This window comes from Rhinoderma darwinii, chromosome 3 (genome assembly GCF_050947455.1).
Source record: "Rhinoderma darwinii isolate aRhiDar2 chromosome 3, aRhiDar2.hap1, whole genome shotgun sequence".
Taxonomy (NCBI): domain Eukaryota; kingdom Metazoa; phylum Chordata; class Amphibia; order Anura; family Rhinodermatidae; genus Rhinoderma; species Rhinoderma darwinii.
In genome coordinates this window covers 363,618,395-363,645,662 of record NC_134689.1, presented here as the reverse complement: position 1 = coordinate 363,645,662, position 27,268 = coordinate 363,618,395, and the positions used below count along the sequence as shown (strand labels likewise).

At 44.1% G+C, this 27,268-nt stretch overlaps 1 protein-coding gene across 1 annotated transcript; it reads left to right on the top strand.

Moving 5' to 3' along the window:
* Positions 1–85: 85 nt before the first annotated feature.
* Positions 86–27,268, top strand: CIAO1 (cytosolic iron-sulfur assembly component 1). Its single transcript, XM_075855357.1, has 8 exons — positions 86–178; positions 11,519–11,669; positions 13,257–13,405; positions 13,504–13,615; positions 15,418–15,506; positions 17,169–17,370; positions 25,559–25,634; positions 25,959–27,268. The coding sequence occupies exons 2-8, from the start codon at positions 11,531–11,533 to the stop codon at positions 26,191–26,193; spliced, it is 1,002 nt and encodes a 333-aa protein (XP_075711472.1). The 5' UTR covers positions 86–178; positions 11,519–11,530; the 3' UTR covers positions 26,194–27,268.

Here is a 27,268-nt window from a genome sequence, read left to right as displayed (position 1 = left end):
AGGAGAGACAGTAATAACATTTTCTATGTTGCCTCTAGTGAATAGAAAGCTGTGTAATTTTGAAAGTGTAGTTCTGGGAGTGACCGGGAGAGGGAGCAGTGTGTATACCGGCATGCACTGCGGCTGAGTGAGGAAGTACGTGAAGAAGTAACGTGGGAAAACGGGGAGGACCGAGAGGGTGAGTGTGACAGGGAGGTTATATTCAGATGGAGGGGGGATAAATCAGGCTGATAGGATAACTTTGCAGGAGAACGGGAACAGGGCCCCAGCAGAACGTATCACACATGATCGGCTTAGATACATGGACCCAGAAGACAGTATCACACATGATAGGCTTAGATACAGGGACCCAGGAGACAGTATCACGCCTGATAGGCTTAGGGCTCATTCAGACGAGTGTGAATCTCGTCCATGTGTTGTGCGTTGTGTTGAAATAACGCACAGCACACGGACCCATTGATTTCAATGGGGGCTATTTACACATGCGTGAGTTTTCATGCAGCGAGTGTGCGTTGCGTGAAACTCACTACATGTCCTATATTGGTGTGTGTTCACGCATCTAGTCGCCCACTGAAGTCAATGGGTGCGTGAAAACCACGGACAGCACATGAGCAACATCCGTGTGCTGTCCGTGTCTCACGCATCAATTACACTGGAAAAAAATAAAGGTCTTGCAAGTGTGTAAAAAACACGCCACACGCGAAGCATACGGATGCAAAACGCACACCGACAGGTTTACACGCATTCTTTACGCGCATAAATCTGTCATGCTCACTCGTGTGAATGTAGCCTTAGATATAGGACCCCAGCAGTAAGTATCCTTGTATTAACCCTCACGTGCAAATTTGGCATTTCTGGGACCCCAAACAAAGTTACCGGGACTCTAATCAAAGACACCTGTAGAGCGTTCCCCACAATGCCCCCTTTATATAGTGTAACAACCCCCTGTATGGTTCCACACACAGTCCCCCTGCCATACATCCCCCTTAGGGACTGTGCCATGCAGTACCCTGTAGGTAGTCCAACATACCCACCTTGTCTCAGCAGACAGTATCATACATGATAGGCTTAGATACATGGCCCAGCAGACAGTACCACACATGATGGGATTCGATATAAGGCCCAGCTGACATTTCGCCTCCAGCGCTGGACCGAAGAAAGGTAAGAATAATAATTGTTTTGCTTTTTGATGTTTTACAAAAAAATTTTGGTGTGTTTTTTTTTTACAGGCTCAGTCGTTGGACTATGTCGGATTTGAGGACTACTTCGATGTCAGATTTTTTTATTCTCAATAAAATGGCTAATGAGGGTTGTGTGTGTTTTTTTTTTTATTTCAATAAAAAAAATGTTTTTATGTCCTTTGTATTTTTTGTCAACTTTATTACTATCACCTTATTAATAGCCGCTGGCTGATTAACAGTGTTTCATTACTAAGGCGGGGCTCAGTGTTAGCCGCTGCAGAGGCTAACGCTAATCCCCATTACTACCCTGGTACCCACCGCCAGCAGGGGTACTGGGAAGAGCCGGGTACCCGACCATCTGTAGAGATGGTTGGGTACTGGGGTGGCCGCATTCTAGTATTATTAGACTGGGAAAGGCCAGGAACAGTGGCCCTCCCCACCCTTGTAATGCTAGCCTGCTGCTGTGCTGTAGCTGGCTGGTTATGAAAAATTATTTTTTTTCCAATTATTTAAAAAATGATGTGGGGTCCCCCCCCCAATTTTCATAGCTAGCCAGATACAACATAGCAGCAGCCTAGCATTACCAGGGTCACTGGTTTTGGCCTTTCCCAGCCTAATAATACCAGCCTGCGGCTTCCCATTACCCCTGGTGGCGGTGGATACCGGGGTAATAATGGGTGGTTAGTGCTAGCCTCTGCATCGGCTAACACTAAGCCCCGCCTTAGTAATGGACGCTGTCAATCAGCCAGCAGCTATTCCTAAAGCGGTAGTAATAAAGTTTAAAAGAAAATGCAAAAAACATAAAAAAAATTATATTGAAATAAACCCCCCCACACAACCCTCATTAACCATTTTATTGAAAATAAAAAAGCCGTCATCGAAGTAGTCCTCGAATCCGACGTAGTCCAACGACCGAACCTGTAAAAAAACAACAACCCGTAACCCGTGTGGTAAGCTTAGATACATGGCCCATCAGACATGGGCCATGTATCTAAGAATACCATATGCTAGGCTTAGATACCGAGTCCATGTGTGACACGGTCTGTTAGACCCTGTATCTAAGCTCACCACAAGGCAGGCTTAGCCATACCGTATAAGATTACTGTCTGCTGGGCCCCGTATCTAAGCCTAACATGGAAGGCTTAGATACAAGGTCCATGTGTGATACCGTCTGTTAGACCCTGTATCTAAGCCTACCAAACACCATCTAGCGTCGTGACGTCATCCGCAGCACACAGAAGACGTCAGGACTTCTGCTGCATTTGGGAAGGACGATGGGTAAGTATGTGTCGTTACTATAGTAACGGGCCCATGTATTTGATTACATAGGCCCCAGTTACTATAGTAACTTTTACAGGTGCGGGCGGGCGCGGCCCGGTTGCAACTGCTGCAACACGAATGTGCCAGTCGCCGGGGCACCAGGCCAAGGATACGGGGCTTGGGCCCCGAAGGCCCAGTGCTAGCGATGCCCCTGGGTCGAAGAGTGAAGCACAGTATATATGGCGGTATATAGAGTGACACTGGGAATAATTCATACTCGCCCACTCTCCAGGAATGGGGGACATCTCTCCTGGCAGAGTAGTCGTCCACCGCAGCCGCCACTAGGGGAAGCTTGTACAGGTATTTATATTGCTGCTACTGGCTTCAATGAAAACTTTAATATTTGTGTGTACGGAGCACCCCCCTGTGACAGCTGTAGACAGCCAGAATTTTATCATGTAAGTCTTTGACTGTGTGAAGAGAATAACGGAGGTCTGGACCAGAAATGCAGCTTCAACCCCTATAAAGATCTATAGTGAAATTATTAAAGGGGTTGTCTACTCACAGACAACCTCCTTCATATGGCAGCTGGCGTGGCGATCAGCTGAACGCTGTGGGTCTGGCGGCAAGCAGCTGATTTTGATGTGATATGCATCTGCCAGCAAATGTAATATTAGGCCTAGTTCACATCTCCGTTCTGTCTTTCTGCTCCGTCTAAAGAGCAGAACAGCGAAAGTACCAGAAGCGCCTGATCCGTCGTGTGATGCACGCTAACCGCGTCCGACGGAACCCATTGACTTTAATATGTTCTGTCGGGTTTCCATCATGGTGTCCGGCATTTTGACCGGATCTGCGATGGAGGCTTCTAACGGAACCTGTGACGCCATTCCGTATGTTTTTTAAAAGTGGGCGGAAACCCTTGTAAACACGAGGTGAACATACAAACGCTGTGCAGGTGTTGCCTGGCTGACCACTGACCCACCACCATGGTATGTGTGGCCTCCGTGAATGCTGCAGTGGCTGCTACATAGGGCTGGGTGATTATGACCTAAATCCTTGAATTGTTATTTATCCCCTGAGCCTGCTGTATATCACTGTATATAATATACCCCCTGACCTTACGGCTCCCTGCTTTACCATAAGATTCAACTGTATCAGCGTCCCGAGGATGCAGATTGAAACCGGGGGGGGGGGGGGGGGGATTACAAAACCAAAATGCACCAGATTACGTCAATTAATTGCGTTGAAATTTGGTAATTAATTGCCTAGGCCTAGTGCTACATTTATGGAGATGCTTCACTGTACTTTGTTATTTTGGTGCTTTGAGACTGCAGACGGGTGAGGGGTGAGACTGCTGCACTGTCAGTGATAAGGAGCACAGCGCATGATACATAGATATAAGTTATACACAACCTTTGTGTAGGCAAAAATTAAAAATGCTGAAGCTGGGAAAATAGACAATACACCACAAAACACTTAAAGAGGCTCTGTCACCAGATTATAAGTTCTTTATCTCCTACATAATGTCATTGGCGCTGTAATGTAGATAACAGTATTTTTTATTTTGAAAAACAATAATTTTTGTGCAAGTTATGCACAATTTTAGATTTATGCTAATTACTTTCTTAATAGACAACTGGGCGTGTTTTTACTTTTTTACCAACTGGGCGTTGTACAGAGGAGTGTATGACGCGGACCAATCAGCGTCAAACAGTTCTCTCCATTCATTTTTAGCAGTACTTTCAACACAGCGTGATCTCGCGAGATCACGCTGTACTGTCACATACTTCCACATTAACTTTACGAAGTGTCTTGAGAGTGAATAGACATAGCCTCCAGCCGGGATGCGATGTCGATTCACACTTCCGACACTTTGGTAAAGTTTCTTGGGGACTTACTCACACAACACGGCGTGATCTCGCGTGCTGTCATTCACAGAAACTTTACCGAAGCGTCGGGAGTGTGAATAGACATCGCATCCCGGCTGGAGGCTATGTCTATTCACTCTCAAGACACTTCGTAAAGTTAATGTGGAAGTATGTGACAGTACAGCGTGATCTCGCGAGATCACGCTGTGTTGAAAGTACTGCTAAAAATGAATGGAGAGAAGTGTATGACGCTGATTGGTCAGCGTCATACACTTCTCTTTACAATGCCCAGTTGGTAACAAAGTAAAAACACGCCCTGTTGTCTATTAAGAAACGAATTAGCATAAATCTAAAATAGTGCATAACTTGCTCAAAATTGATCATTTTTCAAAATAAAAAAACGTATCTACATTACAGCGCCGATCAGATTATGTAGGAGATAGGGCACTTATAGTCGGGTGACAGAGCCTCTTTAAGGCCCTTTTACACTGGGCGATTATCGGGCAGACAGGCGTTCATAGAACGCTCGTTCCCGATAATTTCCCTGTGTAAACAGAGCAGCGATCAGCAGATGAACGAGCAAACGCTCGATCATCTGCTGATCGTATAGTTTTCAAAAAGTGAAATATTGTTGTCGGCAGCACGGCTCCCTGTGTAAATAGGGAGACGCGCTGCCGACATGATAACGTATGGGGACGAGAGACCGGAGTAACCACCGCTTGTCCCCATCCATAGCTCCGTGTGACGACATCAAACGAGCGCCGATCAACGATGTCACCGGCCGAATATTGGCAGGTGTAAAAAGCCGTTTATTTTGGCCTGACGGGTCTGCAATGTAGTAGAAAAGGGAGGGGGCAGCTGTGGCAGCAGCTCTTTCCATCAATTGAAATAAATAGAAATCACTTTCAAATTGCATTGTCTTTCTTGTGCAGGGTTGCCAACCTCCACTTCAGTCATTTCTGGATAACAGCTAAATATCATGGACAGACCAAAATTTTTATGGACACATTACAAAATCATTGCCTGTGCACACTGCACAGGCAATGATTTTGTAATGTGTCCGTAAAAATTTTGGTCTGTCCGTGATTTTTAGGAGTGACTCACCAATCACAGCCCTGCTTGTAGCTTTCCCACACTAACGTAACGTAGTGGGAAAGCTGCAAGCGGGGCTGTGATTGGTGAGTCCGACTCACTCACCACTCACTCCTCCCCCGCTACCGCCACGGCCTGTTTTAGACAAAGTGGGCCCTGGGCAAAGTTAAAAGTGGGGCCCTAAATGCTGAATTACTGTATCAATAAGGCTTCATGCCCACTTCAGTTTTTTTCTTCAGAGTGCTAGCCGTTTTTCTGACGGCTAGCACCCTGACCCATTCTGGGGCCATGCACACTTCATTTTTTTTGACAGTCCCGTTGCTCCGTTCCAAAAGTAGAGCATGTCCTACTTTGGTCCGAGATTCCATGACCGTGAGGTCCATGCAAGTCAATGGGGCCGTCAAAAAAACTGAAGGCACACGGAAGGCATCCGTGTTCGACGGAGCCGTTGCCTAGCAATGGCCGGGCAGAAGTACATTAGAGATATTACACTAATCAGCAGCCACTTCTCTCTACCAGCACTGATAAAGAGAAGAGGCTGCTGATAAAAATAAAATAAAAAGCAGTTCATACGTACCCCGGTCGTTGTCTTGGTGACGAGCCCCTCTTCTTCCTCCAGTCCGACCTTCCTGTATGACGCGGCAGTCCATGTGGCCGCTGCAGCCTGTGATTGACTGCAGAGGCGGTTACGTGGGATGAAGCGTCGTCCCAGGAGGCCGGCCTTGTGACGTCATCCAGTCCGGCGTGACTGCCACTACAGCCTGTGATTGGCTGCAGCGGTGACATGGGATGAAACGTCATCCCAGGAGGCCGGACAGGAGGAAAAAGCAGTTCTGGGTAAGTATGAACTGATTTTTTTTATTTCATTAAAATTGTATTTTGCGAGCGCCGAGCATGGTCATTCCGTGTGCACTCCGTGTTTCCGAGCGCCGAGCATGGTACTGTCCAAGGTGCTGAAAGAGTTACCGCCGATCAGTGCAGTCCATTAACTCTTTCAGCACCCTGTACAGTGACAAGCGCTGAACAACCATGCTCTTTCAGCATCCTGGACAATACCATGCTCGGCGCTCGGAAACACGGAGTGCACACGGAAACCACACGGACAACAAAACGGGCACACGGATCCGTCAAAAACGGTCGCTAAAACGGTGAAGGAAGTGTGCACGAGGCCTTTTGCAGTCAATTCAGAAGGTGGTGTGCAGAGAACAGCATCGCTAATTTCTAGCGCGTCCAGGATTGTTGTAAGCCCCAAAGCATATGCCCCCCCCCCCTCTCGCACAAAAAACAACTATCTACATATAGTTATTAAGTCATACCACTATACCAGATGAAATATTACCTTCATACTGTTACTGAACACAACTCATTAGAAGACCAATATTACCAATAATAACACAATCTAAGGTCCAAGTAATACAGCCACACCATAACCACATAGTTACTGAATAATACCACCACACCATAACCACATACTGACTGGATAATACCCCCATACTGTTACTGAATAATATCGCACACCATAACCACAGTGACTGAATAATACCACCATACTGTTACTGAATAATACCTCCACACCATAACCACATAGTGACTGAATAATACCCCCATACTGTTACTGAATAATATCGCACACCATAACCACAGTGACTGAATAATACCACCATACTGTTACTGAATAATACCTCCACACCATAACCACATAGTGACTGAATAATACCCCCATACTGTTACTGAATAATACCACCACACCATAACCACATAGTGACTGAATAATACCACCATACTGTTACTGAATAATACCACCACACCATAACCACATAGTGACTGAATAATACCACCATACTGTTACTGAATAATACCTCCACACCATAACCACATAGTGACTGAATAATACCACCATACTGTTACTGAATAATACCTCCACACCATAACCACATAGTGACTGAATAATACCCCCATACTGTTACTGAATAATACCACCACACCATAACCACATAGTGACTGAATAATACCCCCATACTGTTACTGAATAATACCTCCACACCATAACCACATAGTGACTGAATAATACCCCCATACTGTTACTGAATAATACTGCCACACCATAACCACATAGTGACTGAATAATACCCCCATACCGTTACTGAATAATACCTCCACACCATAACCACATAGTGACTGAATAATAACCCCATACTGTTACTGAATAATATCGCACACCATAACCACATAGTGACTGACTAATACCGCCACATAAACACAATGACTGAATAATACCGCCACATAAACACAATGACTGAATAACACCCCCATACAGTTACTAAATAATAGCTCCACACCATAACCACATAGTGACTGAATAATACCCCCATACTGTTACTGAATAATACAGCCACACCATAACCACATACTGACTGGATAATACCCCCATAATGTTACTGAATAATAGAAAAAATGCAGAAAAAAATCCTTCAGCTCACCTTGTCACAAGAAAGTCAGCACACGGATCCTCGTGTCGGCACACGCTAGAAATACTTCAGGAACAAGGGGGTTGGATCCAGCGCTGTGATGCGATGTCTGTTAAAACGGGAATCTGTTCCCAAGTTTTATTTTATCTTGATTAAAATCGTAGCATGTGGGCTACGCATAGCAGTTGAAGTGACAAGAGGGTATCGTCCAAATACAGAGGGAAAAAGAAAGATAGGCGGTAGCCTACGCGTTTCAGACCTTCTCTAGGTCCTTAGTCATGGCTTATGGTCATATGCCACACGCCCCCCTTTTGTGGATAGTGCCACACGCCCCCCTCTTGTGGATCGTGCCACACGCCCCCCTCTTGTGGATCGTGTCACACGCCCCCCTCTTGTGGATCGTGCCACACGCCCCCCTCTTGTGGATCGTGCCACACGCCCCCCTCTTGTGGATCGTGCCACACGCCCCCCTCTTGTGGATCGTGCCACACGCCCCCCTCTTGTGGATCGTGCCACACGCCCCCCTCTTGTGGATCGTGCCACACGCCCCCCCTCTTGTGGATCGTGCCACACGCCCCCCTCTTGTGGATCGTGCCACACGCCCCCCTCTTGTGGATCGTGCCACACGCCCCCCTCTTGTGGATAGTGCCACACGCCTCCCTCTTGTGGATATTGCCACACGCCCCCTCTTGTGGATAGTGCCACACGCCCCCCTCTTGTGGATAGTGCCACACGCCCCCTCTTGTGGATAGTGCCACACGCCCCCTCTTGTGGATAGTGCCACACGCCCCCCTCTTGTGGATAGTGCCACACGCCCCCCTCTTGTGGATAGTGCCACACGCCCCCCTCTTGTGGATGGTGCCACACGCCCCCCTCTTGTGGATGGTGCCACACGCCCCCCTCTTGTGGATGGTGCCACACGCCCCCCTCTTGTGGATGGTGCCACACGCCCCCTCTTGTGGATCGTGCCACACGCCCCCCTCTTGTGGATCGTGCCACACGCCCCCCTCTTGTGGATCGTGCCACACGCCCCCCTCTTGTGGATCGTGCCACACGCCCCCCTCTTGTGGATCGTGCCACACGCCCCCCTCTTGTGGATCGTGCCACACGCCCCCCTCTTGTGGATCGTGCCACACGCCCCCTCTTGTGGATCGTGCCACACGCCCCCCTCTTGTGGATAGTGCCACACGCCTCCCTCTTGTGGATATTGCCACACGCCCCCTCTTGTGGATAGTGCCACACGCCCCCCTCTTGTGGATAGTGCCACACGCCCCCTCTTGTGGATAGTGCCACACGCCCCCTCTTGTGGATAGTGCCACACGCCCCCCTCTTGTGGATAGTGCCACACGCCCCCCTCTTGTGGATAGTGCCACACGCCCCCCTCTTGTGGATAGTGCCACACGCCCCCCTCTTGTGGATAGTGCCACACGCCCCCCTCTTGTGGATCGTGCCACACGCCCCCCTCTTGTGGATCGTGCCACACGCCCCCCTCTTGTGGATCGTGCCACACGCCCCCCTCTTGTGGATCGTGCCACACGCCCCCCTCTTGTGGATCGTGCCACACGCCCCCCTCTTGTGGATCGTGCCACACGCCCCCCTCTTGTGGATCGTGCCACACGCCCCCCTCTTGTGGATCGTGCCACACGCCCCCCTCTTGTGGATCGTGCCACACGCCCCCCTCTTGTGGATCGTGCCACACGCCCCCCTCTTGTGGATCGTGCCACACGCCCCCCTCTTGTGGATCGTGCCACACGCCCCCCTCTTGTGGATCGTGCCACACGCCCCCCTCTTGTGGATCGTGCCACACAGATCCCCTCTTGTGGATCGTGCCACACAGATCCCCTCTTGTAGATAGTGCCACACAGATCCCCTCTTGTAGATAGTGCCACACAGACCCCCTCTTGTAGATAGTGCCACACAGCACACAGAGCGGTAGCCTACTGCTACCACTCTACGCTCTGCCTGACGTGACTCACCATTAGGGGCAGGTCATGCAGTGGCGGTGGTGGTGGTCGTCTGAGTGAGGTCGGTGCCAGCCCGGGAGTGGACCAGTCTAGTCACGTGACCTTACGTCACTGACGTGATGTCAAGTGACAGGGCAGGTGACTGGACCGGTCCACTCCCGGCACTGACCTCATTCACTTGGCGGCGGTCTGCATATTTTTTTAGATTTCGCAGAAGCCAAGCGGAATCTGAAAATATTCCTGTGGCCTACTCTGGTATTTGTACAGCACATGTACATTTTGGCGTATGCGCAGTGCAACGTTCCGGGAAAATGAGAAAAAAATCCCGGATGGTGCTTTTTTCTGCCGGACGCTACAGACGGCAGAAAAAAAACACCCTTTTTTAAGGACTGTCCGTAAATTTAAGGACAGTTGGCAACCCTGGCTGGGAGTCATGCAGATTAGTAGCCATCAAGTCACTCACTCCTTCCCTCTGCAGCCATTTTTAGGTTTTTTATTTTCACTCTTTCCTTCCCACGTTCCAAAAGCTATAACTTTTATTTTTCTGTCGATAAAGCCATATGAGGGCTTGATTTTTGCGGAACGAGTTGTAGTTTTTACGACAGCATTTATTGTACCATATAATGTTTTGGGAAGTTGGAAAAAAATGATGTGTGGATTAGAATGGGGGAAAAAAAAGTGATTCCTCCATTATTTTTTGGGTTTCGTTTTTACGGCATTCACTGTGCGGTAAAAACGATATGTTACCTTTATTCTGCGGGTAAATACCATTACGGCGATACCAAATTTATTTAGTGTTTGTTTTACTGCTTTTACAAGGAAAAACGAAGTGTCAAAAATAAAATTTGCGTCGCCATATTCTGAGAGCCATAACTTTTTCATTTTTCCATCGAATGCGCGGTTTGAGAGCTTTATTTATTGCGGGGCGAACTGTAGTTTTTATTGGTATCAATTTGGGGTGCAATTTGGGGCGCTTCGATCACTTTCTATTCCATTTTTTGTGGGAGATAAGGTGACCAACAAATAGTGTTTCTGTCATTTTAATTGTTCTTTATTACTGCGTTCACCATCATGTTATATTGTAATAGTTCAAGCTTTTATGGATGTGGCGATACCAGTTCTGTTAATAGGTTTTTTTTCCCTACATAGCTTTTGTGGAAAAATGGGAAAAAGAGGTTTTGTTTGTTTTAACTTTTAATATTTAAAAAAAATAAAATCTAATTCAAATGTATTTTATTTTTCTATAATTGTTTTTTAGATGACTTTTTAGAATAAGCGGTCATATGTGTGTACTTCCCTCTGAATTGTAAAGTGCTATGTAAAGATTATTATTATTTTATTAGGGCCAGCATATAGGGTTTGATCATAGCCTTGGTGGTACTTTGATGCCATTTATTTGAGTTAGTGGGCACATGGCTTAGAAACATTGATCTAAATGATTTACTAATAGAAATGAATCTGATAGTAAGCGATCACCATTAAATGTTGGCATTTCGACACCTCATTAATCCTCATTTGTTGCCATAAAATATTGTAGTAGGTCCTGTAAGTGGTCGCTCTGATGGTAGAGATCTTGTGTGGTCCCCATAGGTGCTCCTTTTCCTTTCTATTAGTACAGGCGGTGAATAGTGGGTTTAACTTAAAATCTCAACATCAACACCTTCAGAATACACTTTACTTTACAGAATAAATCCAGTATGAAGGATTCGCTGACCCTGCTGAATAGAGTAAGCGCTCACCCGGACTCTCGCTGCTGGTTCGTGGCATGGAACCCTACCGGCACTCTCTTAGCATCTTGCGGAGGAGATAAAACCATCCGCATCTGGGGCAAGGAGGGTGCGTACGTCTGTGTTGTTTTACTTGAGACTGCATGCTATGCCACATATACAAAAATACATGCCATAAATCAGTCAGACCTCGTTCACATTGTTGTCCATATTTGCCTTCTATTTGGAAGTATCTGAATATAGAATAAATCATAGTCAAAATAGATAAGATGGATAGTCCAAAAGGGTCTACTTTTTTTTTTCCCCTAGAAACCGCGTGGTCCTTGTCCATGGGTTGTGTCTGGTATTGCAGCTCCGCTTTAAACAAGTGAATATCGATTAGCTGCAATACCAGACACAGACTATGGACAAGAGTGGCGCTGTTTCTGGGAAAAAATAGCATACCCTTCTAATCTTCTACAAGCCCTTAAAGGGAATGTGACGCTAGAAAAAAATTTATTTTTTTAATTAGTGATTAAACATTGTTCTAATTTTTTTAGGAAATATTATAAATTAGATTCTAATTTATAATATTTGCCAGTGCTGGTCACTAGATGGAGCAATTCCCAAAATTTCAGCATTGCATGTGGTAAAGCAACCACATTGCTTTATGCTGCAAAATTTGAGAAAACTCACTCGCTCTAGTGAGCTCTCAGAATCCCCCCTCCTTTATCCTGGCTAGTTCCGGGAGAAACGAGGGGATTGAACTGTCAAACCTCCTACACTGTGTGTCGCCATTTTTTGAGCTAACACACAGTGTAGTAGGTTAACATACAGTAGTAAACACACAGTAAAACACGTACATACACAGACCTAACTTACCTGCTCCTGCCGCCGCCGCTCCCTCCGGTCCGTCCGCTCCGTCTGCTACCTCCAGCTCCAAGTGCACAAGTCCGGAAGCCGCGACCGGAAGTAGTAATCTTACTGTCCGGCCGCGACTTCCGGTCCACAGGAAAATGGCGCCGGACGTCGCACAGTTCCCACACAGACGGCGTACAGCATAGTGGATGGAACGGGCCCCGTTCGCATTCACTATGGGACTGTATGTGCCGTATTCCATGTCTGTATGTGTCGTTAATCGACACATACAGAAATTGGAAAAAAAATGGCAGCCCCCATAGGGAAGAAAAAGTTCAAAAATAAAAAAGTAAAACACAAACACACAAATAAATATAAAAGTTTTTAATAAAACACTAAAATCAAACTGATGTAAAACATTTTTTTTTCGTGACATTGTTCCTTTAAAGCTTTGTTGTCCAGGATTAGAAAAACATGGCTGCTTTCTTCCTAAAACAGCACCACATTCTAATCCCGTACAACCCCTTTAAAACAATGTGGTTGAAATGCAGCACAGATTTGATTAAAACCTAACTCCACGTCGGATTTATTATCGTTTTCGGGAAGCTGAGGTATGAGGATCTGTATGGTGGGGTCCTCAAACTGTCTGTGACATGGTGGGAACAATGTGGTCACTGGAGATTTTCTCTCCTTGTCAGGGAGTTAGCACAATGTCATCTCTATATGAATGTACACCCTTGAATAAAGGGTTAATTATTGAGATATCATTGTACACACAAATAACCACTCTCCATTGATATACAGTCGGTAGATGGGTGTCTGACTGATCGCACATTCTCACTGTTTCTTTCCTCTGCAGGGGATAACTGGGTATGCAAGTCAGTTCTTGGAGAAGGTCACCAGCGCACAGTTCGGAAAGTAGCCTGGTCCCCATGTGGTAATTACTTAGCCTCTGCCAGTTTTGATGCCACCACTTGCATCTGGATGAAGAAGAGCAATGACTTTGAGGTACATATACATTGAGCATAAAGATAACATAATATTAGGATACATTAAAAGTACTAGTGCTCGTTTTCTTACTTGTAAATGCACACTTCTGCTTTCAGTGCGTTACCACCCTCGAGGGACATGAGAATGAGGTGAAGTCTGTGGCCTGGGCACCTTCTGGGAGTCTCCTGGCAACGTGTAGCCGTGACAAGAGTGTGTGGGTTTGGGAAGGTGAGTTTATTTTAACAACTAAAGGAGTTGTCTGATCCTGTAGTTATACTCCCTTCCATCTATCCCCAGGGGTCAGCAATCTTCAGAACTCCCAACTGTTGTAAAACTACAATTCCCAGCATACCCTGACAGACTTTGGCTGGAATAAAAAAGCCTTTGGCTGTCAATGCATTCTGGTAGTTGTAGTTTTACTACGGCTGGATTGCCAAAGGTTGCTGACCCCTGCCCTACTGCTTACTAACACACGTTTGATACGTGAGCAAGAAGTAGGGCACAGGTGACTTCAGGATCAGACGACACCGGGTTTATTTGTAGTCTGTAACCATGATACAAAGATCTGCAAAATGGTAGGGCATGTCATTGCCCTAAAACCAAAGCTTTCACGGCTTAATTGTGCCTTCCAGGAGGTAATCAATGGGCTCGATGCAGTTTTAATGTTGGATGTGCCAATTACAGACCCTTTAAAGTGGAGCTGTAGGAAATTTCTTAAAGTACATTTCCTATATTAGGTCCTGTTCACACGGCAGAATTTTAGCAGCGGCGCCATCATTTCAATGGGAGTCGGATGCTTCTTTTTCTCGCCAGCTGATTCTTTCAGATTGTGGGAAAAAGCGTCCTGCTCAATCTTCCGCCCGAACCTCCCATTGAAGTCAATGAGAGGGATCGTAGGAATAATTCCGTGGGGGGAGCCGCCATGCAAAAGCCGTCGTGTGAACTGACCCTAATAGATTAATCTTTTCTTTAGTTACATTGTATCACATGGCCAATTATGTCAGCCCTTAGGGTATGTTCACATGTTGCATAATTGCTGCAGCTTTCTTGTCAGGATTGTATAAAATACGCAGGGTATTACAGTAGCAGCAAAGTGTGTGAGATTTTAAAAATCTCATCCACACGCTGCAGAAAATGTCCGTGCATAAATTGACCAGCAGAACAGATTTTTTTAATCCGCAGCACGTCAATTTATGCTGCGGAATGGTTGTATATGTGTTTTGTATAGAGTTAAATTCCGCAAACAAATAGGAAATGTTGCGATATTTGCCGTGGAAAAGCTGCACATTTGCAGCCAAAATCACAAGTAGAGAAAAAAAAAACTATTTCCACTTTAAAATAAAAAGTCTATTCTCTCCTCCGCTGGCGTTCCCATAGCGACACGGCACTCCTTCCCCCTCTCACATTTCATCCCATGTGACCGCTGCAGCTAATCAAAAGGTCATCTCAGGTGGCCGGCAGCACAGACACCAGCCCTGGGAGGAGTGATCGTCCCTATGGGAGACCAGGGGGAAGTGGCTATGGACTTTATTTTTATTTTTATATCCCCTCATCTGGTGTCCGCAGCGGCAAATGTGTCCGAATGTCTGCACCAAATCAACCAGGATTTGGTGTAGACTTTCGTCGGGTATTCCCTGTGGGATCTGGGTTGTATTCGCTGCAGAGTTTTCTGCAGCAAATCTGACCCGTGTGAACATACCCTTAGGCCTTATTCACACGGACCTATATAATTCAATGTGGCCGTTCACACAACCGTTGTTTCAACGGACCGTGTGAAGAGTCCGTGTGAAAATAGGACATGTCCTATCTTTTCACGCTTCACGCATCCCTCCATAGACTCTAGTCTATGGGGGATGCGTGATATCGCGTCCCGCAGCGCAGAGCACGGATGCACCTCGGACGCGAAAAAAGCCAGTTTTTCACGATCGAGATGCGAAAAGCCCGTGTGAATCCAGCCTTACTCTGGGAAGCACATGGGCAATGCTACTGTTGTCATCTGTCTACTTGTATCTTCTCTGTGTTTCCTGCAGTTGATGAAGAGGAGGAATATGAGTGCGTCAGTGTACTTAACTCACACACACAGGACGTGAAGCATGTAGTGTGGCATCCTAACCAGGAGGTGAGCAATGAGGATTGCACTGCCCATTGAAGGGAAACTCTGGAGAAATGGAGTTTCACATTATACTAATTCATTCCGGAGTGTGTATGAAATGAAACAAGACTTGTACGCAGGTGCAAGAACGCCTCTGACTGCAAATGAATACAGCACACAAGAAAATGGTGACCGCACACTGCGAACACCAATGTTACCTAAGCCGCTAAATATAAATAAATATGCATTACATGCTAAATCTACTTACAATAGGGAGGTTCTTGTCGCACATTTTGGTCAAAATGTGTTTGCCCACCTGCCACGACAAGGCGTCCCCTATAGGTGGGAACCTGCTCTGCACATACACCCACAACTGGGACTAAGCCTACATATATACCTGGGGATGGTAGGAACCAGTACTAAACTAATTAAAATCCCCCAGGGCAGAATGGGAGGAGTGCAAGATCAAGGAGTGATTTAATTTTGTTTAGTACTGGTTTCTACAATCCCCAGATATATATGTAGGCTGAGACACGAGCAGACGCACATGCAGAGCGTCTGGTAGACGCCTCGTTCCACAGCTCCATTCAGTTTAAGCGATTTTGAAAAAGGCCAGAGTCGGCCGAAACGTCAAATTTACAATCGCTTGTCAGCAATTACTGAAGATTACAATCGCTTGTCAGCAATTACTGAAAATTTACAATCGCTTGTCAGCAATTACTGAAGATTACAATCGCTTGTCAGCACTTACTGAAGATTACAATCGCTTGTCAGCAATTACTGAAGATTACAATCGCTTGTCAGCAATTACTGAAAATTTACAATCGCTTGTCAGCAATTACTGAAGATTACAATCGCTTGTCAGCACTTACTGAAGATTACAATCGCTTGTCAGCAATTACTGAAGATTACAATCGCTTGTCAGCAATTACTGAAGATTACAATCGCTTGTCAGCAATTACTGAGGATTACAATCGCTTGTCAGCAATTACTGACATTTTGTGAAGATTTATTTCAGTGATGAATAAACTGAAAATTAAATAATACAAGAATTAAACGAATCTTATTCATTCATACGTTTGAGTGCTTGGGTTATTTGCTGAATGACTATTGTGGGTTTGCCAAACCCGAACCCTCACAGCACCTCAACATCTCTACCAGGAGTGCTATCCAATTTTTTTATATATATATGTAGGCTTTGTCCCAGTTGTGGGTGTATGTGCAGCGTAGGTTCCCACCTATAGGGGACGCCTTGTCATGGCAGTTTAGCCCACACATTTTGACCAAAATGTGCGCCAAGAACCTCCCTATTATAAGTAGATTTAGCATGTAATGCATATTTATTTCTATTTAGTGGTTTCGGTTACATTGGTGTTTGCAGAGTGCTGTCGCCATTCTCTTGTGTGCTGTATATATTTATTTATTATCTCTTTAATATGGCTTTATTTGGGAGCAATGAAAGACTATGCTATAGAATATAATGGAAGTCTATGGCTTGTTTTCACCTCATCTGAATGGACCTGTGGTATCACGGTGCTCTGCAGTGTTTTATGGATCCTGGAGGTACACTGTAAAGCAATCTCACAGAAGAGCAATGCATACAAGTGAGCACTTTACTGACATGGTGCTCTCAGTCTATATCACTATATATTGATTTGCTGTAATTGTGAGAATTTGCCTCTTGTATAGTTATTGGCATCAGCCAGCTACGATGACACAGTGAAGTTGTACCATGAAGAAGAGGATGACTGGGTGTGTTGTGCCACTCTGGAGGGTCACACATCCACTGTGTGGAGTCTATGTTTTGATCAGAGCGGGGAACAGCTGGCTACCTGCAGTGATGATAAAACCCTGCGGATCTGGAGACACATAAGAACTGGAGAAGAACAAGGTAATGGAATACATTAGGGCACATTGCATAAGGAATATTTTTAAAGAGCAAGTACCGCGTATTAAGCGGTAGGTAAAGGGATACAGAAAAAAATAACTTTAGTCTTGTTGTGATGTAGTCATCACTGGGGAAGCACCTTTCAGCAACTATGAGAAAATTATCCAACTCATCGATTGTTACCATAGGGTTTTGTGTGACAGGACAGACATTATGCTGAATATATACAGTAACTTATCACCCAATGTAAATATTTCCATTGCTACGAAGTGCTCGATATCACACAAGGAGTTATTCCAACAGGTTGAAAAACCCCAGAGCAGTGATCATAATGCTGGCAAGATGTAAGACTGATGATATCAGTGTCTTCAAACAGGGATGAAGGCATGATTCAGGTGCTGATTTCGGTACATTATGGAAAAACTATGGACCCTGATGTTCGTTCTCATTCAATGACTGCAAGCAGAAATATTGAAATCCATGAAGAGTTGATACAGAAAGTATATTAGAAAAATGGATAAATATTTTTTGTTTGCTGAACCTGTAAGCCCACTTTAAAAGCTTGTTCACAGAAGCATATTTAGAGACTTGTATCTCAGGGCAGATTCATAGTTGGCAGAAATCAGGACCATGGACCACTTTTATCACTGTATTTGCACGTATGTTTTGTGCATTATAATCCAAAACAGTGGCTCATCTGCTGTGCGACATATTTATTAACCATTTGCGCCATGCACATCAGTTTACTAAAAGTGGAGTGAAAAGCGTGAGTGACTTACTGCTGGGCCAGGATTTAGACAAATTTATGAAACGCAACTTGTTTTTAAAAAAAAGCTGCAAGTAAGGGAAAAAAGTGGCATGTGTACTCCACACGGACCGTGGCGTAGAAAAAAATGGAGACGTTTCAGCTAGCGTGACAGTTAATGGCAGTGATGATAGTTGGGACACATGTAATAAATAGTGCAGTCATAAATTTGTGGCAAAATATATTATATGTCCATAAAGTAGCCAAGCTTTAACTTCGACATTGGCTAAAATGAAGCTAGTTTTGCTAAATGTTGGCCCAAGTGCTCATCATGACAGTTCACCCGTATCAATACCATCAGTGACCAGTGAAAATTGCCAGCTGAGATGAACCATTTCATTGCGGTGGAGGCAAAATGATTGCTACAATATTTTCTTTCCATTGCATGCAAACATACAATTCACAGTCTGATGGGACATAAAGTGTAAAATATGCTTACCGGAATTTTGTATTTCCTCAAGTCCAACTACAGAAACACAAGCACACCACCAAGTACCAAATAATATACCACAACCACTGGGTAATAAGCCAAAATACTGCCCAAATAATTTTTGTTTAGAGAGGGTGCTGCCTTTGGACATGAGGAAATCCACATTTTACACATTCTCTGCGTCATTGGCAGCACCATAGGGATCTAAGTCGACAAAAAGGGTGGGGAAGAAGCACCCACCACTTGGGACAGTACTCTAGTACCAAAGGATGTGTCCTTACCACTATGGACATCTAATCTGAGCAAAACCGTTCTGAAGGAACGAGAGAAAACAGGAATATTAACATAACTGGGCACCATATAGTTTTCCATACACCACGAAGAGAATATCTTCCAGAATCTTAAATACGCGTATCGTGGAAGGTCTTCTGCAAGCCAATAGTGTAGACGCCACCTTCTCTGCAATGTCTTTATCCCCAAGAATCATCCTGTCCATTTCCAAGCTGTCAAATTTAATTTTCCCAGTTCTTAAAGAAAGTACCCTTTCTGAATTAGGAGATCAGGTCTGAGGGGCGGTTTCCAGTATTGGCCCTTCGAATACTCCAATAAGTCTGGAAACCATGCCGTTCGTTCTGTATCAGAAGGGAATGACTGCGATGACTATCACCTTGTCTGCTCCTATTTTCTGTGGATCAAAAATAGCAAAGGAAAAGCATAGCCTAGTTGATGACCCTAGTTCTAGACTTTAAAGATGGTCTGCATATTTTAATGATCAGAAGATCTGGAGTTTTTTGTTCTGCTGGGTAGACATGAGATCTTTTTTGGGGAGATCCATTTGCAAACAATTTATGTGATTACTTCGACGTGTAGATCCCATTCTGCCGGGTGAGAATTTGATGGGGAGTATGTCCACTTGAATATTTAGCGGCCCACTTATGTGAACGGCAGATTTACGTCCAGCAGATGGTCCTCCGCAAAATCCTTCTTGCAAAGAGTGGCTACGAACTGAGATCGAGTGCTCCTGTGCTTGTTTACATGGAAAAAAAGTGGTGAGATTGTCCGACTGTATCTTGATGTTGTAACCTCTGACTTATGGAAGAAAATAACACAGGGCTAAGGAAACTGCTTTTATTTCTTTAAAGTTGGAGGGCTGTAACCTGTGAGTCGAGGTCCATTTAGCTTGTACCAAAGATGTTCTCCAAGCTGTTTCTCCCCATCCACTCACTGGCTGTTGGGTCTGTTTTTAGGATCATGAGAGGGAACATTACAAACTTGACAAACCCTCTTGACTTAAAGAGGCTCTGTCACTAGATTTTCAAACCCCTATCTCCTCTTGCAGCAGATCGGCGCTGCAATGTAGATTACAGTAACATGTTTTTTTTTTTTTTAAAAACGAGCATTTTTGGCCAAGTTATGACCATTTTTATATTTATGCAAATGAGCCTTTCTTAAGTACAACTGGGCGTGTTTAAAGTTATGTCCAAGTGGGCGTGTATTGTGTGTGTACATCTGGGCGTTTTTACTTGTTTTACTAGCTGGGCGTTGTGAATGGAAGTGTATGATGCTGACGAATCAGCATCATCCACTTCTCTTCGTTACCACCCAGCTTCTGGCAGTTCAGACACACAGCGTGTCCTCGCGAGATCACGCTGTGACGTCACTCACTTCCTCCCACAGGAACTTCATCGCGTCGGATGAGCGAGGACATGCTGTGTGTCTGTGCACTGGAGGTCTTCTTTAAATGCCCGACTCAAAGGACAAGGAGCAGAAATTTTGTTTAGATGAGGTATTACCAGCCCTTGGCTTAAGCCAGGTGGCTCACTTGGCAGTGTTGGATAAAGCCTTGGTCTTGGAGGAAATAAGGAATATCTTCTTTCTGACTACCGCCCCGGATTACTTGTCTTACCCAGATACATAAAAGCCCTGGCAACAGGCACTGAATCAAAAGATGTTTTAAACATGACCGTGATGGTCATGTTTTTTAGCGTAAGATCAAGTTCCCTATCTAGAGAATCGCACAGCGGAGAGGAGTCCTCAGTTGAAAACTGTTTCTGGCAGCTTAACCATAGACAGATCTACTTTTGGTACCACTTCCAAGTCTCTAGTTTCTTTTGGATAAATCTAATCTTTATTCTGGATATTTTCATTCCTTCTGAAGAATTAGAATTTCTTTAAGAGCCTTATGGCTAGGGAGTATTTTAGCTTTTTTTTTTTTGGTGGGGGGGGGGGTTAAAACAGACTTTCTTTGTTGACTTAAGAGCCTTCTTTATGACTTATTTCCATAACTTCTCTTTATCCGCTTTGACAAATTTTGTTGGTGAAAAAGGAAAGAAAAATCCATCCACATCAGAACCAATGACCCAAACCAGAGAGTCAGTGGACTAAGGAGTTAGAGGAAACCTGTCTGATAATCCTTCCTTAACTGCATTCTGTCAAGGCGCTGCCTTTTCCGATAGGATGTGAATTAACGTCCACTGGTGCCCCCACGTAAATCGGTTAAGGGGATTCCTCTCTCTCTCAAGTGCTTCAGTTTATCCCTTAGATAGTCAACAGAAAACGCGGGATTATGACAGCGGGAGGGGACTCCCTTTTTTCAGTCAATAGGCACCCTGCAACGTGGGTGTCTGGATGCCGATGACTTTCAATGGCAGCCAGAGGCATGGCATAATACTTTGCCTGTCAGTTTGACACACACAGGCAATAATGCTTTAGTATACTAAGCAATCCAAAGCATTATTTAAGCGATCAATGGATCGGTTTCTCTAGACAAAAAAAAAGTTGCATTAATTTCAATAATAATTAAAGAGGCTCTGTCACCAGATTTTGCAGCCCCTATCTGCTATTGCAGCAGATAGGCGCTGCAATGTAGATTACAGTAACGTTTTTATTTTTAAAAAACGAGCATTTTTGGCCAAGTTATGACCATTTTCGTATTTATGCAAATGAGGCTTGCAAAAGTACAACTGGACGTGTTGAAAAGTAAAAGTACAACTGGGCGTGTATTATGTGTGTTACATCGGGGCGTGTTTACTACTTTTACTAGCTGGGCGTTGTGTATAGAAGTATCATCCACTTCTCTTCAGAACGCCCAGCTTCTGGCAGTGCAGATCTGTGACGTCACTCACAGGTCCTGCATCGTGTCGGCACCAGAGGCTACAGATGATTCTGCAGCAGCATCGGCGTTTGCAGGTAAGTAGCTACATCGACTTACCTGCAAATGCTGATGCTGATGCAGAATCAACTGTAGCCTCTGGTGCCGACACGATGCAGGACCTGTGAGTGACGTCACAGATCTGCACTGCCAGAAGCTGGGCGTTCTGAAGAGAAGTGGATGATACTTCTCATCAGAAAGCCCAGCTAGTAAAAGTAGTAAACACGCCCCGATGTACGCACATAATACACGCCCAGTTGTACTTTTACTTTTCAACACGCCCAGTTGTACTTTTGCAAGCCTCATTTGCATAAATACGAAAATGGTCATAACTTGGCCAAAAATGCTCGTTTTTTAAAAATAAAAACGTTACTGTAATCTACATTGCAGCGCCGATCTGCTGCAATAGCAGATAGGGGTTGCAAAATCTGGTGACAGAGCCTCTTTAACAAAATAAATCCCCCCCCCAAATAATATTTAACATTTTAGAAAATTGTAAATAACAATAATAATTGATATATGGTGTCGCCACAATTGTACAAGATGAATGGAAGTGATTTTCTTCAAATTTCTGCAACAAAATCTGCAGTGTGTGAATCCACCCTATCAAGCTGTGACCTGTCTTCCTGCTGTTGCTTGCAGTTTCCCCCCTTGCTTATGGATACAGAGGGGTCTGATACAGAAACATTTCTATTATGTTAGCAACACCCTTTACCAATAAAGGAGGATGTGTCATATTTAGTTGTTTTTTTTCCTACTAAACGAGCAAGTAAACAGTTGTACTTCTAATCGCCCTCTGCACCTAGTCAGGATATTTTTGTCAACTCTGTGACTCGGATGTTTACAGGTATCTGGATATCCGAGTTTTTTGTTCTATTCAGTTCTAGTGTCTATGTGAAGATCTGTGCATGTAGATATAGGCTTAAAAAAGGATCTGTCACTAGTTTATTAATGCCCTATCTCCTAACTAATCTAATGGGCGCTATGATGCTGATAACTACAATGTGATTTTTTTTTTCAAAAATTATTTTTCTTTGCAAAGTTATGTGCATTTTTCTAAATATGCTTATTTGGCAATACTTGCCAAATAGGAGGTAACTTTCTTTTCACTCTGGGTGGTGTAATGTTTTCTGTATGACTCTGTCCAATCAGCGTCATACAGTTCTCCTCTTCCCTGCCCAGCAACACAGCATGATCATATAGTATACAGCTTCCATTCCAGACTCTGTTTTCAACTGGCGATATCTTCGGTTGTTTCACAGCTAGAACTGCGATTAGAATCTCATCTTTCATATGCCACCAGTACCACTGTTCTAGGTGGTCCACAGCTGGAGATATAGGTATTTTAAGTGATCCCCCTTCCCTTCAGCCTCAGTCTCTCACACTGTGTGAAGCCGCTTCATGCTGATAGGTCAGCGTCAGAGGCTGTGAGAAGGCTCCACCTCAGGAGAATCGCTGTGTTGACACCCACTTGGCTAGTATAGGCTCACTTACATATTTAGAAAAAAGCTCATAACTTTTAAAATAATAAACGTTTTGGGACACAATTTTCACTAGCTTTATCACTGTGACAGCGCCTATTAGATTAGCTAGGAGAGAGGGCATTACTAAACTAGTGACAGATCTTCTTTAAGTGGCATGTATGAACTCTATTTTTAGCCGGTGTCGTGTGTGTCTTAGGCTCTGTTTTTATGCAAAATTGCATGAAGGTACCACTGATTGTAAAGTGCTGGGTGGCATTTTCACAATGTACCAAGTGTCTACTTCCAGAAAATATATGGGTATGGGGGGTATAATGATTTTATTTTAATTTTATAGTACGTTTTTTATACAGGGTGGGCCATTTATATGGATACACCTAAATAAAATGGGAATGGTTGGTGATATTAACTTCCTTTTTGTGGCACATTAGTATATGGGAGGGGGGAAGCTTTTCAAGCTGGGTGTTGACCATGGCGGCCATTTTGAAGTCGGCCATTTTGTATCCAACTTTAGTTTTTTTTCAATGGGAAGAGGGTCATGTGACACATCAAACTTATCGAGAATTTCACAAGAAAAACAATGTTGTGCTTGGTTTTAACGTTACTTTATTCTTTCATGAGTTATTTACAAGTTTCTGACCACTTATAAAATGTGTTCAAAGTGCTGCCCACTGTGTTGGATTGTCAATGCAACCCTCTTCTCCCACTCTTCACACACTGATAGCAACACCGCAGAAGAAATGCTAGCACAGGCTTCCAGTATCCGTAGTTTCAGTTGCTGCACATCTCGTATCTTCACAGCATAGACAATTGCCTTCAGATGACCCCAAAGATAAAAGTCTAAGGGGGTCAGATCGGGAGACCTAGGGGGCCATTCAACTGGCCCACGACGACCATTCCACTTTGCAGGAAACTGTTCATCTAGGAATGCTCGGACCTGACACCCATAATGTGGTGGTGCACCATCTTGCTGGAAAAACTCAGGGAACGTGCCAGCTTCAGTGCATAAAGAGGGAAACACATCATCATGTAGCAATTTCACATATCCCGTGGCCTTGAGGTTTCCATTGATGAAGAATGGCCCCACTATCTTTGTACCCCATATACCACACCATACCATCAATTTTTGTGTTCCAACAGTCTTGGAGGGATCTATCCAATGTGGGTTAGTGTCAGACCAATAGCGGTGGTTTTGTTTGTTAACTTCACCATTCACATAAAAGTTTGCCTCATCACTGAACAAAATGTTCTGTGTAAACTGAGGGTCTTGTTCCAATTTTTGTTTTGCCCATTCTGCAAATTCAGTGCGCCGATCTGGGTCACCCTCGTTGAGATGCTGCAGCAGCTGGAGTTTGTAAGGGTGCCATTTGTGAGTAGCTAATATCCGCCGAAGGGATGTTCGACTGATGCCACTCTCCAGTGACATGCGGCGAGTGCTACGCTGTGGGCTCTTGCTGAAGGAAGCTAGGACAGCCACTGATGTTTCTTCATTAGTGACAGTTTTCATGCGTCCACATTTGGGCAAATCCAACACTGAACCAGTTTCACGAAACTTGGCAAGCAGTTTGTAAACTGTAGCATGGGAGATGGGTGATCTCGTAGGGTGTCTTGCATTGAAATCTGTTGCAATGACCCGGGTACTGCGTTCACCAGACATCAACACAATTTCTATCCGCTCCTCACGTGTTAACCTCTGCGACATGTCAATGGCTGTAAACAGAGAAGCTTGTAAATAACTCATGAAAGAATAAAGTAACGTTAAAACCAAGCACACCATTGTTTTTCTTGTGAAATTCTCGATAAGTTTGATGTCACATGACCCTCTTCCCATTGAAAAAACTAAAGTTGGATACAAAATGGCCGACTTCAAAATGGCCGCCATGGTCAACACCCAGCTTGAAAAGTTTCCCCCCTCCCATATACTAATGTGCCACAAACAGGAAGTTAATATCACCAACCATTCCCATTTTATTTAGGTGTATCCATATAAATGGCCCACCCTGTATGTATATGTCAAGGGTGAAAATTGTTGCGGCAGCAAAAAAGGGTTAATTAATCTAATGAACTCCTTTTTTTTTTTTTTTTTTCTGGTCAAATTCTGTTCTTATGCTCTGGGTTACTAGGATGTTTTTAACCTTATGGTGTTGCCAAGGCTATAGATGGATGGGGTTTTTGTTGGGGTTAGTAGGCTAAACACTAACACTTTCATAGGCAAACCCGCCCCCCAACAATGAATTTTGTAGAGCTACATGAGCGTTTATTAAGGGATCCTCTCCTCTGTCCTTCTCCAATTTCCTGTTATTCATCATTTTATATTTATTTAGGTAAAAAAGATCCCACTTGGAAGTGTGTATGTACTCTGACAGGATACCACGCCAGGACTATCTATGACGTTAACTGGTAAGCATATGAGAATGTTCCTGGTGATACCATAATTTGCCGTTTTGAGTCATTGATCTTTAATCCAGATTAGTTAGTTGCTTAGTTTTATATTGTGGATGCATTGGAGCAATAAAAAAAGAAATTGTTTTATCTTTTAAACATGTGGGTGGTCGAGTGAATAAAAAAACAAACTAGATGGGGGAGGTAAACAGGGTGGCGTTATTGAGACGCTCTCTCCCTTACATAATAGTAGGCTTTGTGAGGGATATAAGTACTTCATTGATTTTGATAGGATTGTGGCTCTAACATACTTTCTGGATATCATTTACCTTTTATCCATAGGAGCCATCTGACAGGTGCCATTGCGACAGCCTGTGGAGACGATGCCATCAGGATTTTTGAAGAAGACACTGGGTCGGATGCTATACAGCCAACGTTTTCGCTGACCGCCCACATGCCCCGAGCCCATTCCCAGGATGTCAACTGCGTGACATGGCACCCTAAAGAATCAGGTCTTCTGGCTTCTTGCGGTGATGATGGAGAAATGGCTTTTTGGCGTTACCAACGCCCAGAATAACTTGGAAACAGATTTCGGATTGCTTTAAAAATCCATTTTCTGACTTTTGAATTACTCCTAATCTGAAGAACCATAGACTGCAGGTCACTTCATGTCTCCCTCGTATCAACGCTCTGCTCACCCTTTATTTACTTATCAAGTTGATGACTTGAAATACTCTGCAGTATCAGATGTAAATTGTAATGAAGTGATTGCTGAACGTGGTCACCACTTACTGCTCTGTATTACTGAGATGTCTGCTCGCCATTGTGTCCTTACTAATATTCATGTCGAATAGTTTATTTTATCAATGTGCGATTCTAAAATAAAGGATTGCTGAAAGATATGGAGTCCAGGTACATCTTAGAAAGTTATGGCTGGGGATTCATCCTTTCCCTGTCAAGGATGTATGCGCTATGTCCATTCTTTAACCCCTTCAGGACCCAGCCTGTTTTGGCCTTCAGGACCCAGCCGATTTTTTTCAAATCTGACGTGTTACTTTATGTGATAATAACGTTGGAATGCTTTTACCTATCCAAGCGATTCTGAGATTGTTTTCTCGTGACATGTTGTACTTTATGTTAGTGACAAAATTTTGTCGATAATTTTGGTATTTATTTCTGAAAAACACCACAATTTAGAAAAAATTAGCAAAAATTAGCATTTTTCTAAATTTAAACGTATCTGCTTGTAAAACAGATAGTAATACCACACAAAATAGTTACTAGTTACCATCCCCCATATGTCTACTTTATGTTTGCATCGTTTTTTGAACGTCCTTTTATTTTTCTAGGACGTTACAAGGCTTAGAACTTTAGCTGGAATTTCTCTTATTTTAAAGAAAATTTCAAAAGGCTATTTTTTCAGGGACCAGTTCAGTCTGAGGTGGCTTTGAGGGCCTTATATATTAGAAAATCCCCAGAAGTCACCCCATTTTGAAAACTGCACCCCTCAAGGTATTCGAATCAGCATTCACAAAGTGTTTTAACCCTTTAGGCGTTTCACAGGAATTAAAGCAAAGTAGAGGTGAAATGTACAAATGTTGTTTTTTTTTGCCGAAATTAATTTATAATAAAATTTTTTTTGTAACACAGAA

What these genes read in the sequence shown, in the direction of transcription:
- CIAO1 (XM_075855357.1), top strand. Translation starts at nt 11,531, where the DNA reads ATGAAGGATTCGCTGACCCTGCTGAATAGAGTAAGCGCTCACCCGGAC. An exon ending in GAGTGTGTGGGTTTGGGAAG is followed by an intron (nt 13,616 to 15,417) that starts GTGAGTTTATTT and finishes TGTTTCCTGCAG; the next exon opens with TTGATGAAGAGGAGGAATAT. An exon ending in TGTGGCATCCTAACCAGGAG is followed by an intron (nt 15,507 to 17,168) that starts GTGAGCAATGAG and finishes CCTCTTGTATAG; the next exon opens with TTATTGGCATCAGCCAGCTA.